The sequence below is a fragment of the Pectinophora gossypiella genome, chromosome 22 (genome assembly GCF_024362695.1).
Source record: "Pectinophora gossypiella chromosome 22, ilPecGoss1.1, whole genome shotgun sequence".
NCBI classification, from domain to species: domain Eukaryota; kingdom Metazoa; phylum Arthropoda; class Insecta; order Lepidoptera; family Gelechiidae; genus Pectinophora; species Pectinophora gossypiella.
Window position 1 is genome coordinate 9661744 of NC_065425.1, and position 21769 is coordinate 9683512.

The 21769-nt window shown below is 41.7% G+C and overlaps 1 protein-coding gene across 1 annotated transcript in view; it reads left to right on the plus strand.

Annotated features, from left to right (window-relative positions):
* The window catches only part of LOC126377091 (facilitated trehalose transporter Tret1-like), a 46572-nt gene that overhangs the window by 21471 nt on the left and 3332 nt on the right, over window positions 1–21769 (plus strand). The window contains exons 2-6 of the mRNA XM_050024748.1: window positions 1180–1295; window positions 3060–3233; window positions 19839–20036; window positions 20708–20903; window positions 21519–21645. Coding sequence (XP_049880705.1) covers window positions 1211–1295; window positions 3060–3233; window positions 19839–20036; window positions 20708–20903; window positions 21519–21645 — 780 coding nt within the window. The 5' untranslated portion in view covers window positions 1180–1210. The remainder of the gene's footprint in view (window positions 1–1179; window positions 1296–3059; window positions 3234–19838; window positions 20037–20707; window positions 20904–21518; window positions 21646–21769) is intronic.

A 21769-nucleotide genomic window follows, 5' to 3' on the forward strand; every position in this document is an offset into this window, starting at 1 on the left:
TGTCAAATGAGTCGGGAGTGAGAAGTGTAATAGACCATAGAATAAACAATAAAACTACGTAACAATGTGTAGTTTTTCGGACCCGACAAACTTTAAGGGCGGATTCTACTAGTAATTTCATCGAGAAAACACCCCTACATGTGGGGTCAAATCTAGAAATGGCGGCCATTTTAAAATTTTAGATTTTCTTCTCCTTAATAAAAAATAATGTCTCGAGATTTAAAGGCCTTACGGACATGAAATAAAATGCTTTTATCTGCAAAAAGTCGTCTCTATCGAATAAAAATATCCACAACTGCTAAAAAGGTACACAAATTAGTTAAAAGCATCTAATGTTATTTTTTTGTAAAATAAAACAGCAAAAATCTTATTGAGATTTCACGCCACATATGGGGGTGTTTTGTCGATGAAATTACTCGTAGAATACAACCCTTAAAGTTTGGCGGGTCCGAAAAACTACGCCCTGTAGAACGGTAATTCTCCGCCCCGCCCCAATTTGTATCGAGCGCCGACCTCACCCCCCTCAGGGGGTGACTTTCAAATCAAATCAAATCAAATCAAATATACTTTATTGCACAGAACTAGAATTTCAACAATCAGACATAACACATGAATACAGTACAATTTGGGCGGCCTTATTGCTCTAGAGCAATTTCTTCCAGGCAACCAACAAAAGGAAACAAACATTTACAACTTGGATGCGGGATGGTGCAACAAAAAAATAAATAAATAAATACCTAAAAGTAAAAACTAAAGTTAATATAATAAATACTCTATACTATACGTACATATATTAATAAATACTCAATTTAATATAATCCATATATACTAAAAATATACCTAACCATAATCTAAAGAAAACTATAATAATAAATAATAGACTATACACACACATACAGGTATTGACTTTCGTCTAAATTGTCGTAAGCCGCTGAGGAGTTCGAGGGAGCGTGCGCAGATTCTTTGTCTCGCTCGTACTTATGGAGTAACGGGGTGTATGACTTCTTATTGAGGCAAGCAAAGCTCAAGTAAAAAAAAAATCCTGTACTTAATAATTTATATGATTGAGTACCTAGTTATGTTGATTTAGAATACCTAAGTGAAAGATTAAATATTTGCGATTCGATATCGCATTTATTTGCGACTTGCAATATTAAGATGTATTCTGGATTGTTTCAGAATGGTACCAGGCACACATAAGTGATCAGAGATGGACAAGCCGACGATGCACATGCTCTCCGTAGAGCGGAGCGGCGAGACAAGAAAACTAACACAGTACGTCGCTGCTACTGCTGGTAAGCAACTATACTCTAGGTCATTGACGTCGTATATAAACAAATTACCAATCTCTTTAAAAAAAATGTCCGCTCGACATCTTGTCACTAAGCGACGGGCGTAATGACGACCACAACTGATAAGTACTGTTTTTATTTTTAACTCGTTGACAGTCCAGTGAACCATACAGTGGACAATAGCATTCATCAAACATACTGTAATGCAAACCTCTGCTAAGTTACCCGGGATCCAAGTGGAGCAGCCGCCCTTAGTGCATACCTGGTTTCTTAGTGACCCATGTATGGGTCACGGACGTATGGAGCTAATCCGTCATGACCCGTATATGGATCACTGGACTGTCAACGTGTTAAAATAGCAACACCCAGTGAATAACCCTATCAACAATATTGGCTACGAATCTATCTAATTTTATAACACTCACGTGATTACAAACGAGCGAAATCTGAACTTGCGTAAGCGATAAATTGATTTTATGAATGACTGATTTTTGGCATACATCCATATGAGAAGTAGAAAGATAAATCAGTTTTATATTTTTTGATTGTTAGTTTGTTTGAATTTGTTTTCGAATTCATGTTTGGATCATAAATGATTATCACGTGCTCAGCGGTGAAGGAACGCATCGTGAGGAAACCTACATATACGAGAAATGCGTTTCGAAAATATGCGACCTAACCTGCATTGTGCCGATTTCCCTTTGGGTTGGAAGGTCAGACAGGCAGTCGCTTTTGTAAAAAACCGGACCTGTCAAATCTTCAGGTTAGGTTGTAAGCAGACCCTGTGAAAAACGCGTAATGCTAGGATGAGTTTGTTTGGATCATAAATGATTATCACGTGCTCAGCGGTAAAGGATAACATAGTAAGGAAACCCGAGATATTCGGTTCGGAAATATGCGACCTAAGGCCGGTTTTACCTTCGGGTTAGAAGGTAAGACAGGCCGTCGCTTCTGTAAAAAACAAACCTTGAGCTTACGTAAGCGGACCCTGAGAAAACGGGATAATGCTAGGATGATGATTTGTAGATTGTTTGTATTTTGTTTCATCACGCCTGTATCCCCAAAGGGGTAGGCAGAGGTGTATGAAGGGTGTTAGCGATCCCGTACAAGATACTGAGGGGGATAATTCAGCCATAAAGTAACACGGACTTCCGGCGGACAGAATTCAACTAACGATTGTGAGTTATTATCAAGGAAAATTTCTTGTAGCAAAATTCATGTTTTGTTTTGTTTTTAAACTCAGAATCATGAGCATTACCCCCTTCCGTATCCTGTACGGTGTCACTAACACTGTGTGTACAGTCATGAGCAATATCATGTAACCACTTTAGAACCCTGTGGCACTATCATATTTGACATTTAATGAGACTTACGGTTTAATTTGTCAAAAAAGTTAATGTGACATGGTTTCAAAGTGTATACATATTAGTACTCGTGACCGTACACCCGCTTTTTGGCACTTGTGTTGTTTACTTACAACAAAAATATAAAAATAATAATAAAGAAGTTTATTCAACCACAAATATTTTTACAAAATTGCTTAATCTTTCGAACGCCGGAACGCGGATCTCGACCAGACACAATGTAAAATCTATTGTGTCTGGTATCTCGGCATATGAGAGGTTAAACCTAATTACATGTAACACATTATCAGTTGTGGCCGAAAAGGAGGAGCCTCAGCATTGCTGCTGCTTTTCAGTCACCCCCTGTATAACCAACTGAGTCGCTACACTGGACGCCACCTAACAGCTGTTCCTATTCTTCCAGCGGCCATCGGCGCGGTGATAGGCGGCACGATCCTGGCCTGGACGTCACCAGCGCTGCCACACCTGCAACCGATGGTCAACGGTACCAACGTGACCATCGTCAACGGTACCATTAATGGTACACTCATCAACTCGCTCAACCAGACCGCTGACTTCTTGCTGGACACTAAAGACAGTGAGTACTAACTTGCTGGGCACCCTTAGGCCTGTTGTCTTAAAACGTTGTACCCGATGAGAGCCTTCAGCGCTCCCCATTTGTCCGGCCAAGTAGTTAATGCCACCTGCGGCAAAGCTACAATAAGTCAAGTAAAAAAAGTACTTGTGCTTGATACTAAAGAACCGGGTGAGAGTCCTCAGCGGTCCCCATTTGTCCTGCCAAGTAGTTTCAGCTGGGGCAAGTGGACTGTATGGGTTGCTTGTAGGTCTGGAGCTGTATTCCGGGTGAGAGCCTTCAGCGCTCCCCATTTGTCCAGCCAAGTAGTTAATGCCATTTGCGGCAAATCGACAATAAGTCACGTCAAAAAAAAGCGGTAGGTTATTTCAAGAAAAAATACAAAACAATAAAAAATTACATCGGTATTTGTTCAGCGGTCCCCATTTGTCCTGCCAAGTAGTTTCAGCTGGGGCAAGTGGACTGTATGGGTTGCTTGTAGGTCTGGAGCTGTATTCCGGGTGAGAGCCTTCAGCGCTCCCCATTTGTCCAGCCAAGTAGTTAATGCCATTTGCGGCAAATCGACAATAAGTCACGTCAAAAAAAAGCGGTAGGTTATTTCAAGAAAAAATACAAAACAATAAAAAATTACATCGGTATTTGTTTAGTGGGTGCATCGCAATCGTTAATTTTATAAATAACCGCAATACAAGCTCTGCCTACTCCCCACCTTGTATGTTCTATGACACATTACCGACCGGCCCACGACACTGTGCGTATGTGTGTAAGTTAACCAGTGCCTGAAGACTAGTGAGAGTATCCTGCCTACCCTACAAGGAGTATCGGTAACGTACCACATCATATTGCCATAGTTCGTCGACTGACTATTTTATATTTTACTTTGTGTTCCCCTGTACCCCAGCAACTTCCAAAACATTTGGTAGCAGAGCGTAGTTTAGATCCCTCTAATCTAATAATTGCATCCAACATAGTATCTCATAATCATAACAGTACTAAAACCCCTTAAATAAATTAATTCTTCCTTTTAAATTGCGTATTTGTAGAATTGAAATTGTGATGCGCCTACCTACTTCTGCATAACATTTACACCGCATTACTTATTAATTACCTATTCGAATTTGCCAATCGTATATTTCAAAGTGTAAGAAGTGATTAAAACAGCTGTATCTTACGTAACTTGTTTGTTAGTTAGTTGAATGCATCTTATCAGCCTACTATTGTAAGCGCGTTTAAATCTTTTGTTCCCAATCAGCCGGTCCTTATCGAGTCACTACCTTTAGCTTCGTTCTCGCATTTTCGAGTTATACTTCGAATTTTATAGTGAACTTTACCTATCATGTCGGATAACGACAATGTGACTGTTAGGCATGTACTCTTCACCGATACGCCCGAATATCGTGACGCAGTTGGTGTGGTGCGTTTTATTGGTGAGTGGATAGATGATACTCACGAAATGTTAGATTCATATTCCGCGGCTAAATTACGTGTTCGCTTATATGAAGTCGATAAACACCAGGAGAAGTTCTCTAACGCGTGTGCCCGCTTGCTAGGTGGCCTTGACCCTAATATCTATGAGCAGGAATACACCTATGTTAAGCGACAAATGCGTGTGTTACGGGAGAAGGTGGACGATCTTAAAATGAAATATGAAGAGATACGTCCTCAGCCTCCAGGCGAACCCTCCGCGTTTAGTACTCCTGTCAAAGATGCTAGACCCTCCACCTCAGAATCAAATATGAGTAGGCTCCCGGACTTGCCAATCCCGCATTTTGACGGCCAACCTGATACTTGGATCAGTTTTATCGATCAGTTCGATAGCGTAGTCGACTCACAACCCAACCTGACCCCTACTCTCAAGTTGCATTACCTAGTAGGGGCTCTGTCGGATGAACCGCGCCGACTTATTCAACATTTAAAGATCGAAGCGGGCAATTATGGTGTAGCTCGCGATCTATTAAAACGGAGATACCACAACCTACGGGTGTTGACAGACACACACATCGCTCATATTATGTCCCTTCCTACCATTACATCCAAATTGTCTGGCTTGAGGATATCGTTCCTCAATCCCCTCTTGTCATCCTATCGGTGTTTAGAACGACTAGACTTACCTGTTAAACACTGGTCCTATATGTTGGTTCATATATGTTTGGGAAAGTTACCTTCGGAACTCAAATCTCGATTTGAACGTCGTTATGGCGATGACCCGCGGTCGTTACCCACCTTTGACCACCTAATTACCTTTCTGGAGAATGAGTGTCGACACTACGATAATGTAGGTAGTACTGCACTAGTGGACACCCGTCCTCCGGCGTCTAGTGCCCCCCGGTCGGCCCCGGCCAAAGTTATGGCCCGCGCTCTTTCCCCCTGTGATGACTGGGGTTCTCGACACAAGCACGACAATAAATAAATGCTCTAGTTAAATTAATAAACGATTTACTTAGTTATCCAAAATAAAAAAAAACCCAGAGACACAAAAGATTCTGTTATGCCTAATTTAATAACATACGTATAAAGAAATAAAGCAAACAAAACAAAAAAACCAATAGAACTAAAATGTCCAAAAAAGTACAAGAGGAAATTATAACCCAATAAATTATAACAAAATAGGCAGTCGAGTAAATAAAATTAAAATAAAAACAAAATAAGATAAAACAAAATAAAATAAAATGAAAACAAAATAAAATGAAAACAAAATAAAATGAAAACAAAATAAAAATATAAAAAGGTATCTCCACGCAGGATTCGAACTCGCATCCGTTCGGGTGACTTGCCGCGTAAGCCGTTTCTGCTCACTAAGACCCTAGGCTATGGTCGCATCTGTTGCTGCGTTTGAAATTTCGAGACACATCTAATAGATAATTTGACTTTCTACGGATCCCGGTTCATCAACTCGACTGTAACGTAAGGGCGTTTCTGAAGGCTGAGGACAACACAATAAATCTATGACAACGGCTCTAACGATAATAATAGGTACCCAATTGTGAACTTGCACTAATATTTCCCGATGACCATAATACACAGGACTTACCCCGTTTCTCGTACTAATGACACTATTAAATAAAAAAACTTCACGGAACGAAACTTCATATGCGTTGGCTTATTTCCGTAATTTCCAACTTAAAATTTCATTACACTTATTCTCCTCACCCAAAAAACTTTGACCTTCTCCTTTTGATATCCATCTACCTCCCCTTTTACTTTAATGACTTGAGACATTCTAAAAAATACCGAAGCAGACCAAAAAGGATAAGATAAATTATTTATTATTTTTAAAGCGTATAAAATATATAACCGACCAAATGATGTTAATTTATGAACATGAAAACTATGAATTTATTTAACTTTAACAACCGAGTATGACTACTAGCGCCATCTCTTGACAGATCGTAGAAGTATTAACTTTAAAACCATTACAATATCCCCCCTCCTAAAGAAAAGAATCCAAACAGGATTCTTTATACTGTCAAACAACGCGTTTTAAATCACCTGAGTGCCATCTACCGAGATTCTTTCCTTTTAAACTCTTCAGCATGTATACGTCTGAAGATAATTTCTCAGCTATAATTGCCTTTTCAAACTTGGGAGCTAACTTTGCCATGAAGTTTTTGTTGGCATTAGATAATGGCTTTGTCCGTTTCCATACCATATCTCCCACATTAAAAGTACAAACACGTCTCCGAGTGTTATAATTGCGACTATTAATCTCATAAGCTTTTTTCAACTTTTCGTTTACTTGCTTGTATATATTTTTTCTGAATTCTATTCTGCTGTCATATCCGGATCTATCAAGCTTTAAGTCACCATCTTTATTAAAATGTATCATCGAGTTTCCTTGATGAGATGTCTCCCGGCCAAAAAATAAATACGAGGGAGTTTTTCCTGTGACTTCATGTACGGCAGTCCGGATGGCATGACCAATGTGAGGAATGTGTAAATCCCATTCCTTGTGATTGTCCTGTATATATGATGCTATGGTTGTTCCTATCACACGATTTACTCGCTCTGTGGGATTTGCCTGGGGATGATAATACGGCGTATACCAAACTTCTGAATTGTAACTTCTCACTAAGTCTTTAAATTGACCTGCTACAAATTGTTTGCCATTGTCACATATTATTACTTTTGGACTGCCATAAACTAAAAATACCTGTTCTTCGACAATTTTTGTTATATTTGATACCTTTCCATTTCTTAAAGGAAAAAGCAAAACAAATTTACTGAACCAACATGATATTACCAGCAGCATGGTGTTTCCGGATTTGGAGCGTGGAAAAGGGCCCATTAAATCCATAGAGACTATCTGAAATGGTTCAGTTACATTTTTATGTTTGCCCATGAGTCCGGGAGGTGGTAGTTGGGAGACCTTGTGTTTGGCGCAAGTTTCGCATTTCCGAACATATTCTTTAACATCTTTAATCAATGTGGGCCAGTAATAACGCTGCCTGACTCTGTTTACAGTCTTTTTGACTCCAAAGTGGCCTGCTAGTGGATCGTCGTGACATTCTTTTAAAACTTGAAGTCTTAGTTTTTCAGGAATCACCATTTTCCATGAATCGTTATCATCTGGAAACTGGTTAAGCCTTAAATACTTCCACAGTGTGCCCTGACTAAGGGTCCAATCTGTGTCAGGTTTCCCATTCTTAACGGCCTCTTCCTTTAGCCTGTACCATTCATCCTTATCCTCTGCTCTAATATCTATTACGTTTATTTCTTGTTCTATTGCTCTCGATAGGGCATCTGGTACCGTATTTTCCTTTCCTTTGCGATAAATCACTTCATAATCGAACTGCTGAAGTCTCATTGCCCAACGAGCTAATCGTCCATGTGGGTCTTTCGTCTTATGTAACCACTGTAGTGCGCTGTGGTCTGTAATGACCTTGAAACGAGTTCCTTCAATATACGGACGAAACTGCTCCACTGCGTGTATGACACTTAACAATTCCCTCTCCGAAGTTGAATACTTAGTTTCTCTGTCTGTTAACTTTCGACTTGTGTAGGCAACAGGTCTCTCCACTTCTTCTTTCAATTGAATTAGTACCGCGCCTGTACCTCTGCTCGACGCATCACACTGAATGATAAATTCTGAGGAAAAATCAGGACAACTTAATACTGGAGTTGTTGTAAGTGCGGTTTTTAGGTTTTTAAAAGCTCGTTCTGCCTCTTTGTTCCATATGATTCCACGACCTTTTTTTCCTCCTTTTGTAAGGTCGTGTAAAGGTGCCGCTACTATAGCGAAATTCTCCACAAATCGCCTGTACCAACTTGCCAAACCTATGAATCTCTTAAGTTCCGTGTATGACTTTGGCATCGGATAATTAATTATTGCACTAACTTTGTCAGGGTCAGTACGTAAGCCCTCTTTATCCACTATATATCCCAGATACTTAAGAGAGCCCCTGGCAAATTGACATTTATCCATATTAATTGTCAGTCCTGCCTTATACAACTGTTCTTTAATCCAACTTAATGTAGTAATGTGATCTTCAAAAGTTTCTGTACATACCACAATATCATCCAAATATGTAAAAATTTTGCCTTCATATTCCGGTGGAAACAACTTATCCATAAATCGTTGTTGAGTCTGACTTGCATTTACTAACCCAAAAGGCATTACTTTAAACTGAAATAGCCCTTTTCCCGGTAATCCAAAGGCCGTTTTTTCTTTACTGCTCTTCTCAAGTGGAATTTGCCAAAAGGCCGAGTTCAAATCGAGTGTAGATAAGTAATGTGCATTTTTTAGATTATCAAGGATTGTAGAGACCCGTGGCAATGGATAGGAGTCCCTCTTAGTTATTTTATTTAATTGACGGCTGTCCAAGCACATTCGATTTTTCCCAGAAGGTTTCTTAACCAGCAGAACTGGTGACCGCCACGAACTGTAAGAAGGTTCGATGACATCCATCTTCAACATCTCATCGATTTCATTTTCTAATTCACTCATTATCTGTGGGGAAAATGGATATTGACGTTGATTAATTGGCCCTTGATCATCTGTGTCAATGCGATGCTCTATTAGGTACGTCCTCCCTAAGCCATTTCCAATATACTTCCTCATATTTGCTACTATATCATCCAATTCCGTTGCTTGTGCCTCCGTTAATTCTTGCCTTGAAATTACTGAAGATGTTCTGCTTAGCTCCATCATCTCCGAGTCACGTTGTCTATCCACTATAATATCCTTCAAAATTTCCGAGTCTTTTCCAATAGTTAACTCAAAAGCTTCAAAAAAATCCATGCCTAGTAGCATATTATGACTAAGACTATTCATAATGTAGAATTTAATGACGTTATATTTGTTCATAAATTCAACCGGCAAGTACATGACTGAAGAGATATTGTGAGGTGTACCATCTGCCGTGGACAAACTAATTTGCGGAGCATCTTGCGTTGAGAATCCCATCGCAATCAACCTCCTGCTTAATGTTTCCGAAATGACTGATGACGTTGCGCCCGAATCGAGCAAACCAGTGAAATGTTTGCCTAAGATGACGATATTGCCATAATAACGGTTGTCTTTTCGCGTCTCAGTCCAATTACAAATCTCACCCGTGGAAAAATATCGAGAGATGAGCCGTAACCAATTCTGCCATTCTTCATTATCCCGGCCTGGAATAATTAATTTGGAAGACATTCGGCAGAGCTCATGCCTTCCTCTTTTACGTTTCCCGACTTCTTACACAAGCACTTATCGGTAGTCTGACCAAATTTACCACACTTATAGCAAAATATTCTCTGACGTGGCAATTTACAATTTCTAAAAGCGTGACCCACTGCTCGGCAGTTCCAACATTTCATCCCCGGATTTGCTCCATCTGTAGTGTTCATGTCGCGTGAGGAAGAATATTGCTGTACCGCATTAATATTTTCGTTCTGTCCCTGATAAGCTAAGTCTGGTTCCAGCATATTTAAATATCTTTTCGGTTCTTGAAACCTATCACAATTTGCTTTAGTCCTTTCCAAAATACGTAGGACCTTTGTGAGTTCTAATACTGACAAAAAATTGTCCCTACATACCGCCTGTTGATAATATGGTTGTATGTTTCTTAACAAAATAGCGACTTTTTGTAATTCTGATATTTTTTCTGGCAGTCTATTGAACATGTTTTGCATAACAGACAAGTAAATCGTAACGTTTTCCTCTTTTCCTTGTGTTCTCCTTTTTATTTCATCCAATAGTTCATCTTGGTAATAAGGTCGCTGGAACGTGACCGTCATTAAATCCACTAGTTCTTCCCAATTGCTAACGTGATCTTTGTTAGCTCTGAACCAAATTAGTGCGTCCCCTTCCATAAAATCAATTGCATATCTCCATAAATCGTCAGTATCTGCATTTCGTGCATCCTTCAATTCTTCAACCCGTTCCAAAAAGGCATTAATACTCATTCCTCCTTTGCCCGAGAACTTTACTCCCCAATCCTTGATTGGTGTAAGTTTTCGTTTGCTGAATTCTTTGTCCAATGTCGAGGATCTCGCGAACTTGTTACGCCTTTGTTCTGTCTGGACATTTGGGACCTTGACACTAAAAAATGTATTTCCATGTATTACCGAGTTTTCTTCAACGCTTTGATGATCCCCTGTGGCATTTTCTTCAGCTTCAATTTTGGCAATAATTTGAATTGCTTCTAAACCTAGCGACTGCTGTAAAATTACTCTATCACTTTCTGTCAACTTTCCCTCATCCTCCATTTCTTTGTCATTCTTTTTAAGTGATTCAATCCAATCTAAACGTTTATTTATGTTCTCCAGTAATTGAACATGACGATCAATATCTTCATTTACTGGATTAATTAGTTTAACACGGTATTGTAGATGTAATAAACGTGAAGTCATACGTTTGATGATTACACGATCGGATTTACCTGCAACGTCATCCAAAGCCTTATTGATCGCGCTTAATTTAAAGACACAAGTGTCAATTTGTGATGTAGGATCGTCAACGCAAGAAGAAGGTACCGAGAGTTTGATAGACGATTCTCCTTCATTTTCACGATTTAAAATTTCCCTAAGAATTTTCCTCATCAATGTGACAGTAGTAATGTTATAAATGCTGCGGCAAGCCAATTCAAATTCGAGTTCATCCTTTAACAAATCATTAACATCCATGGTATAAAATGTAAAAACTTAAAATAAAATTGATAAAATTGTGTCGCTAAGTGTCTAACAAAGTAGCCAATACAATAGAAAAATGCACGTGTACCACCGTAAAGATATGCTAACTACACCAAAATTACTACAGCAAACTATTTATCACGCGTGACAATATGTATGCGACAGAATAATATTAGATAAGAAAACTAAAAACAAAATATAATAATAATCATGCTACCTTAATGCCAACAAAATCTTTCGTTATCTATCAACCACGTTGGGCGCCAATGTGATGACTGGGGTTCTCGACACAAGCACGACAATAAATAAATGCTCTAGTTAAATTAATAAACGATTTACTTAGTTATCCAAAATAAAAAAAAACCCAGAGACACAAAAGATTCTGTTATGCCTAATTTAATAACATACGTATAAAGAAATAAAGCAAACAAAACAAAAAAACCAATAGAACTAAAATGTCCAAAAAAGTACAAGAGGAAATTATAACCCAATAAATTATAACAAAATAGGCAGTCGAGTAAATAAAATTAAAATAAAAACAAAATAAGATAAAACAAAACAAAATAAAATGGAAATAAAATAAAATGTAAACAAAATACAATGAAAACAAAATAAAAACAAAATAAAATGAAAATAAAATAAAATGTAAACTAAATGCGATGAAAACAAAATAAAATGAAAACAAAATAAAATGAAAACAAAATAAAATGAAAACAAAATAAAATGAAAACAAAATAAAATGAAAACAAAATAAAAATATAAAAAGGTATCTCCACGCAGGATTCGAACTCGCATCCGTTCGGGTGACTTGCCGCGTAAGCCGTTTCTGCTCACTAAGACCCTAGGCTATGGTCGCATCTGTTGCTGCGTTTGAAATTTCGAGACACATCTAATAGATAATTTGACTTTCTACGGATCCCGGTTCATCAACTCGACTGTAACGTAAGGGCGTTTCTGAAGGCTGAGGACAACACAATAAATCTATGACAACGGCTCTAACGATAATAATAGGTACCCAATTGTGAACTTGCACTAATATTTCCCGATGACCATAATACACAGGACTTACCCCGTTTCTCGTACTAATGACACTATTAAATAAAAAAACTTCACGGAACGAAACTTCATATGCGTTGGCTTATTTCCGTAATTTCCAACTTAAAATTTCATTACACTTATTCTCCTCACCCAAAAAACTTTGACCTTCTCCTTTTGATATCCATCTACCTCCCCTTTTACTTTAATGACTTGAGACATTCTAAAAAATACCGAAGCAGACCAAAAAGGATAAGATAAATTATTTATTATTTTTAAAGCGTATAAAATATATAACCGACCAAATGATGTTAATTTATGAACATGAAAACTATGAATTTATTTAACTTTAACAACCGAGTATGACTACTAGCGCCATCTCTTGACAGATCGTAGAAGTATTAACTTTAAAACCATTACACCCCTTGCCTAGAGCGTACGTAACGATGACGTCACAACCTCGGCCCAAGTGTTTTATGTGCGACAGTGGGTCGCACTACCTCCGTGAGTGTCCGGACTTTCATCGGCTGTCGGTACGAGAGCGCTCTAATTTTATCAGAGAGGCCCGTCTCTGTTATCGATGCCTAGATGGACACTCTGTCGCCTTATGTAAGCGCGATTATCGTTGTGGCACCTGCCATCGCACATCCCATCACACAATGTTGTGTTTTAATGACCCGCGCCAACCCCAATATCCACCTCAGCGAGACCGCACCGTCACCTTCCGTGATATAGTAGTTAACCGTACGCGTTCTTCACCCCCGCGTACGGGCGGGCGATCTTCTCCTCCTCGGCGATCCTCTCCTCCTCGCATGTACGCACGTTCGTCTCCCTCTCATTCCGCTGAGAGGCATCCTCGCTCTCCGCCTCCCTCTAATAATCGCCGCGAACGTAATTATCGTTCCCCTACTCCCACACGTGATCACCATGTGGATCACGGCAGCTCGCGACGACAGAATTCCGGAATTCATTCCGGTGTTCGCCAGAGTTCTAGGCAATAACTAGGCTCTGTTTCTCCATCCTCCCTACCTGCCTGTAAACCTATCCCTCAAAGTTCCCTCGTGCTTCTTCCCACTGCTCTTATTCAGGTTCGAACCTCCTGTGGTTACTTTGTTGAAGCGCGAGCCCTGTGTGATACCGGTGCCCAAGGTTGTCTCATCACCACGGAACTGGTTGTTGACCAAATGAACATTGCCATCTCTCCTTCCTCAACTCCTGTGCGTGGTATAGGTAATGTTCAAGTTACGCAGTCCCGTGGTACTGTTTCCCTGTGTTTTAGGCCTGTGAACTCGACCATTCCAGAGATCTCGACTACGGCAGTGGTAGTTGATGTTATTGCTGGTACCCATCCTGAGGTAGAGTTACCTAAGCAAGTGGTGTCTTCCACTTTTCACCTGTTCTTAGCTGACCCTTCCTTTTACAAACCTGGGCCTATAAATGTTCTCCTTGGAGCCGATGTCATCGGATCCCTTCTGCGGCCCCAGATTAGTATTTTGCCTTGTGGTCTCACAGCCTTATCTACCGTATTCGGGTTTATCCTTTCTGGCCCCGTTCCAGGACGTTTCTGTGATCTTGAGCCACCTATGACGGGTGTGTCACTATCTCAGATCGTAGAAAAGTTCTGGAAAATTGAAGAAGCCCCTCAGTTGGATGTAGCTAACCCCTTAGATCAAGAGTGTGAGACCATCTTTAAAACTACTACCACCCGTGGAAGGGATGGTAGATTTGTAGTTCGTCTTCCTTTCCTACAGGATCGGCCTTGCCTTGGTGATTCCAAAACTACTGCCTTGCGTCGATTCCATAATTTGGAAAAGCGTATGCAAGCAAACTCTGAGTTTCGCGATAAGTATGTGGCCTTCATGCGAGAGTACCTAGAACTGCACCATATGTCCTTGTCTTCGGTAGACCTTACTCGCGAGCATTATTTTATCCCGCATCATGGAATTTTTAAAACTGGTGGAGACAAGATACGTGTGGTGTTTGACGGTAGCAGCTCCACTTCCTCTGGCGTCTCCCTCAACCACTGCTTGCATACAGGCCCTAAACTACAGAGAGATATTGCCCATATTCTCCTAAACTTCCGTAGACACGAGGTAGTATTTGTCACGGACATTCGGATGATGTTCCGCATGACGTGGATCCATCCCGAGGACAGAAAGTACCAACTTGTGCTCTGGCGTGCGGATCCTTCCCAACCTCTCCTTGCCTACGAACTCAACACCAACACATACGGTTTGCGATCAAGCCCCTTCATATCCATTCGTGCCCTGCTGGAGCTTGCTGAGCGAGAGCGTACTACGTTCCCCCGAGCCGCAGCAGTCCTTGAGAGTGACATTTATGTCGACGACTGTCTCACTGGTGCCGAGTCCCTTGAATCTGCCCGTCTCCTTAAATCTGAGCTGGAAGGTATTATGGCATCTGGTGGTTATGAGCTCCGTAAATGGATCAGCAACAGACCGGAACTGCTTGACGACCTACCACCAGAACATCTTCAACCTCATTGTTTCCAGGACTCAAATAATCCCCAGACGATAGCTGTCTTAGGCATTCAGTACGATCCCGTGAACGACACCTTTTCCTATAATACCCGATTGGATTCACCAGACCTACCAAGCGTAAGGTGCTGTCACTAATCGCACGTATTTATGATCCCTGCGGTTGGATAGCCCCTCTTGTATTTAAGGCCAAATTAATTATTCAGCGCATGTGGCTCTCAGGTTTGTCGTGGGATGACGAGTTGACCCCAGTCCTTGCGGCGGAATGGGAAGCGTTTGCCCGAGACCTTACCCAGGTGAGCAGCATTAGAATCCCTCGCCACATAGTTCCTTCCGGTTCCTCGTCTCTTTCCATCCACGGATTCTGCGACGCTTCCGAAGCCGGCTATGCAGCTGCAGTATACTTGCGTGTGGAACATCCTTCAGGCTCTTGCTCCGTCCACCTTATAATGGCGAAAAGTAAAATTTCACCTGTTCGGACCCATTTAACAATTCCTAAATTGGAATTGTTAGGAGCTGTTCTCCTTTCAAAATTACTTCGACACGTTGTCCTCTGTCTCCAGAGGTCAATGGTGTTGGACAATATCAATAGTTGGACGGATAGCAAGATAGTACTCGCCTGGTTGAAGACCCCAGCCCATCAGTTGCAAACTTTTGAAGCAAACCGTGTGACCCAAATCCTCAACAGCGAACCTCAGTCCATATGGAGACACGTGCCTGGTGTTATGAACCCTAGTGATTGCGCGTCACGTGGTCTCCTTGCCTCCGAATTAGTCAATCACATACACTCATGGCTATCCCCCAAGTGGCTGACACAGTCTCCTGACCTCTGGCCTGGTGTAACAGAACCGGATCCTTGTCCTGATTTACCCGGACTTCGTTGTTTGGTGATGACTTCTGCACCACTCCCCTTTGACGTTTCTTCATTGCTAGAACGTTATAGTTCTCTTAATCGTCTAATCAACGTTGTCTCATACATGCTCCGGTTTGTTCATAATGCAAAATCTCCCAATGATCGTCGCAGTTCTCCTTTCCTTACCTCAGACGAACGTGGACGAGCCCTTCTATCTATAATTAAGGTGGTTCAATATATTTCCTTCCCTGACGAGTTAGATCTTTTGCATCGTGGTGAACTTATTCACAATTCTTTGAGGAAGTTGAATCTCTTCCTGGATGACAGTGGCCTTATCAGAGTTGGGGGTCGTCTACGTAACTCTGATCTCCCTTACGATGCGCGTCATCCTCTTCTCCTACCCAGAAACGGTCATTTTATTAATTTATTAATCTCCCATTGTCACCAAGAAAATGCACATGCAGGCGCTAATACCATCCTAGCTATTCTGAGCCGTGACTATTGGATCCTGTCCGCCAGGAGAGCCATCCAGCATGTCATTTTTAAATGTATCCCCTGTTACCGCCTGAAGGCGGTAGTCTCTCAACCTCCGATGGGTGACTTACCTAAAGACCGTGTGACAGCTACTAGACCTTTTGATGGTGTAGGTACGGATTTTGCAGGACCTTTCTATACCAAAGTTCAAGCCTATCGCAACCGTAAACTCGTTAAGAGTTACCTGTGTGTATTTGTGTGCTTGTCTACAAAGGCCGTTCACCTCGAGGTTGTGTCGGACCTTACTACCGAAGCCTTTATTGCGACCTTTACTCGTTTCGTCTCACGTCGCGGTTTACCTAGACTTATCCGATCTGACTGCGGACGAAATTACGTAGGGGCCAATAATTACTTAAAGGAGCTAGAAACTTTTATCTCCCAATATTCTACGGTGCTAGGCTCAGAGCTTTCCAAAAGGAAAATTAATTGGGTGTTCGATCCCCCCGTTTGCCCTCACTGGGGCGGCCTATTTGAGGCGGCAGTTAAGTCAGCGAAGTCCCACCTAAAGCGTGTTATAGGGGAAACCCCACTAACCTTTGAAGAACTGACCACCGTCTTCACTAAAATAGAGGCAGTTCTGAACTCGCGTCCCCTGTGCCCTGTTTCCCCGGACCCCAACGACGTTGAGGTACTGACTCCCGGCCATTTTCTTGTAGGTCAGCCTTTAACTGCCCTACCCGAGTACCCGTATCAGGATGTTAAGATGCATCGACTTACCCGATTCCAATTAGTGCAACAAATCACGCAGCATTTTTGGTCACGCTGGCACTTAGAGTACCTAAATACCCTACAGACCAGACAGAAGTGGACCTCCCCTGTCAACCCTCCCTGTGTAGGCGATTTAGTTCTTCTCAAAGAAGACAACCTTCCCCCTTTGCAGTGGCGCCGCGGACGCATTACTCAATTGTACCCCGGTCAAGACAAAGTCGTACGTGTGGTCGATGTCAAAACTCCCACCGGCACGCTCAAGAGGTCCTTGACTAAATTAGTTCGCCTTCCTATTGATTAAGTTTTATTGTTGAAGTCTTTATTAGTTTCCCTTTCTTTTTTCCATATTATTTAGTATATCGTAAACATTTTACATGTTTAGGGCGGGCGATATGTTTACATCGGTATTTGTTTAGTGGGTGCATCGCAATCGTTAATTTTATAAATAACCGCAATACAAGCTCTGCCTACTCCCCACCTTGTATGTTCTATGACACATTACCGACCGGCCCACGACACTGTGCGTATGTGTGTAAGTTAACCAGTGCCTGAAGACTAGTGAGAGTATCCTGCCTACCCTACAAGGAGTATCGGTAACGTACCACATCATATTGCCATAGTTCGTCGACTGACTATTTTATATTTTACTTTGTGTTCCCCTGTACCCCAGCAACTTCCAAAACACATGCGATATATTATTTTACGCCTAGTTAAAAGTTTTGTCAATAAATTATCAGTCGTAGGTATTTATCTACGAAGGTCGCATAGATATTTACTAGTCATATGTACTCGGTAGACGGAAAAACAAAGGGTATTCGACAGTTTTGAAATTGTATGGAGGAAATACTTTAAGCCGAATTTATCATATCATATCTTTAAAAGATATAGTCTGTTGTGGACATTTGGCTTCGCGACTAAACTGTACAGGGTTTTCGTGACATTGCACCGATTACTGAGGGGGATGATCAGAGACCATGATTCTGAATTAATATCAAGTGGAAACGTACAAAATTTAAGGCGTTGTTAACTTTTTTCTTCGTTTAAACTTCCAATTTCATGTATAACAGACATATATGCATCTTTTATCTATATTTTTGAAGACATATCTACAACTAACGAAAAAAAATTTCTTTTTTCTATTTAACTTATTTATGAATTTTAATCAAGAAAAAATAATAAGGCAAACATTTTATCACGTTTTTCTATGACGTTTTTTGTTGACGGACTTATTGTAAATGCCGCAGTTGGCATTAACTACTTGGCCGGACAAACGGGGAGCGCTGAGGGCTCTCACCCGGTACAACGTTTAAGACAACAGGCCTAAGGGTGCCCAGTTGGGCGCGAACCTCGGCTCAGGGCGTCGTCTCAGAGGAAGAATATTTGAAAGAATTAATCGACCCTAGTGGGTCGATAGCGATAAGCGCTGAATGAGGGAAATCGTCGACCACGCCGGCGGGGTCGGTATCGGGGTTCTGCAGTGTTTGGTGTCGCGAGCTGATTGGCCGCCTCTATGGCTAGAGTAATCGGGTCGTCGGGATCGTATATTACGTCGATCGCTCAAGTAACGACTACTTACTTACATCAGTAAGTAGTAACCGGGACCAACGGTTTAATGTACGGATCATTTTCCTTTCGGACAATCGGGTGATCCGCCTGTATACGTAGTATGCTTAAATGCCGTGGCGCACACACCCACGGGCACATACCCCACTTGTCTGGCCCAGTGCCAGCTGCCGTCTGACGTCTCACGTTGTGTAACATGTTTTCAGAAGATAAACAAAACGATTACGGGTCGTGATCTGTCACGTGTTTTTACGAAACTTTAGTTTGGAGATAAGAATGTTGGCAAGCAATTGATATTTCGATATTAGAAAGTAATGTGTGAATGTTAGTGACTTTTATAACGTACTAGCGACCCGCCCCGGCTTCACTCGGGTGCAATGCTGAGGCAAAAATGAAATTATTTACGACATCACGTTAAAAACTTCAAAAATAACAATATTTCTCCACTATTTAATGGATGTTATTTACATATAAACCTTCCTCTGGAATCACTCTATCTATTAAAAAAACCGCATCAAAATCCGTTGCGTAGTTTTAAAGATTTAAGCGTACATAGGGATATAGGGACAGAAAAAGCGACTTTGTTTTATACTATTGTAGTGATAACATAACATAAGTTCACGACGATATCAGGATAAACTAAGTACCAAACTTCATCGAGCTTTTTGTTATACCAACGTGATAGGTGAGCTGTATCGCCATTTATAATGAGCTGTCTGTGTTAGTGAAAACTGCACCAAAGTATACTTGACTACATTATCATAAGGTATAATCGCAGAGAACAAAGAATAATGCTGCGTATAGAACGGACGCTGGGGCGGAAGGGTTCTGGAGTGGCGGCCGCGTGTCGGACGACGCTCAGTGGGTAGGCCCGCTACAAGGTGGACCGACGATCTGGTGAAGGTCGCGGGAAGCCGCTGGATGCGGGCAGCGCAGGACCGATCGTCGTGGAGATCCTTGGGGGAGGCCTATGCCCAGCAGTGGGCGTCGTACGGCTGATGATGATGATAGAAGGGTAACTATCTGCCCCACACCAATTCGTATCGGGGGCCGAGCTTGATTTACCTCACCCCCTCTGGGTCTAGTCTAAATGGCTGCTACGAAGTAAAGGAGCGCGCGGGGACTGTCTGTCTCGCCTGCACACGTTAACGGTTAGTCTTTCAACATCTTCCAAGCAGCCTGGTGTCCTCAATCTTAGCCAATGGCGCAGCCACTGCTCTCATCTCAGTAGGCATGCTGACGACACAGCGCGTGGTTTGTCTTGGATCTGATGATGTTTTTAACTGTGCGTCTTTCGACATCTTCCAGGTGGATTGGTGTCCTCAATCTTAGCTATCGGCGCGGCCATCGCAGCCCTCCCAGTAGGCATGCTGGCTCAGCGCGCGGGCCGCCGCGTCACCATCCTGCTGCTGTCCATCCCCTTCATGATCAACTGGCTGCTCACCATTTTTGCCAACGGCGCCGGCATGCTCATTGCTGCCAGGTTCTTCGCTGGACTCGGCACTGGTAAATTCCTAAAGATTATTTTTAGTTCAGTTCAAATGCCTCTAACTACTCGAATCCTTTCGAATAGGAATGGACCTGGAAAAGGCTTACCGGATTACAGCGGGTGAACCACCGGCGTAAAAACTGCGGTATATACAGAACACTTGGTCTTTGATACAGAAGGTAAACGGGAGATCACCGTCGATGCAGTGCGCAAGTCTATGCAGTAGTTATAACAAAAGACTACATTAATAAGAAAGAAGCTGCCGAATCACAGATTCTAAGCAATAAGTACCTAATTAAACACATAATAACGGGTTCTTACCGCGTTTAAATCCGGGATATGAGACTCCCGATATTTCGACACTGTTGCAAGTGCCATGATTACGGGATGACTGATGAGATTGGAGTGGTAGGTAGTGGGTAGGTAGATCCATAATTTTCTACGGGCAGACATATCGGGAGTCTCATATCCCTGATTTACACGCGGTAAGAACCCGTTATTATGTGTTTTAATTATGATAATAACCACGTAAACTTAAAACAATGAATAAGTACCTAATCAGATTTAATCAGATTGTTTAAGCATCTCCTTCTCCATAAGAACAATTTAAAACTAAAAGTCCATCCCATTCATTGGAAATAATTTTCGCTTTATGCATTCCCTTACTCAACGAATATGTTGTTTTCAGGCGGCATTTGCGTAGCGGCTCCTATGTACATCGGCGAGATAGCCGAAACATCCATCCGAGGGTCGTTGGGGGCGTTCTTCCAGCTGTTCCTCACTGTCGGCATCTTGTTCACCTTCGTCGTTGGCGCGTACACGCATTGGAGGACTTTGTCCATCATCTCTGCCGTTCTACCGCCTTTGCTTGTCATTGTGTTTTGGTGAGTCTGATCGCTTGTTCAACTATTGCAGATATTCTGCCCTCGCGGCACGGCATGACATTTATATCGAGGATTTTGACCAATAGCCATACGTAGCTTTCGCTGCGTCTATTGGTTACCGTGCATAGCCTGTTGGATAGGATTGGAAGCAGTGGCTGTTTTGAAAATAGAATGAGTGTCTTAGGAACTGCTCGACTATCCTCATCCAATGGAAAAAAGCTGATCATACCAAGATCGTTGGTAGGGACAGACAAGCTGTGATACCGTGACAATGGATGATTCACACCCAAGACCGGGATATGTGAAAGAGTCAAGTAGGCTAGAAGAATTATTCTTTATCTATATCTGCCCTTCCAACCCGCGAAGGAAAAACTAGCCCATTACTGGTTAAGTCACATACCTCCGAAACGCATTTCTCGGGAATGTGGATTTTCTCACGATGTCTTCACTGCTGAGCACGTGATAGTCAGTTAAATTATAATCCAAACGTAAATTCGATAACCAATTTGAAAACCATTGGATAAGGCCCGTGTGGGGATTTTAACTTGCGACCTCAGTGAGAGAAGCGTTATACTTACTTACCTAGATTCTGATGAAAATGGTAATCAATTCCAGGTGGATGCCAGAGACTCCTCAGTACCTGCTGGGCAAGAACCGGCGGCGTGACGCGGAGAAGTCACTGCGGTGGCTGCGAGGCCCTGACGCTGATCTCAGCAGTGAGCTCGAGGATATGCAGAAAGAGGTAAGAGCAAAAAGTAAAGCTCGATTCTACTTTTAAATAATTGACATCATAAAACAAGGGAATGTTTGTAGCGAAGGGAATGGAATGTTGAAGGGAATGTTCGGGCGGATTTTTTTGAATATTC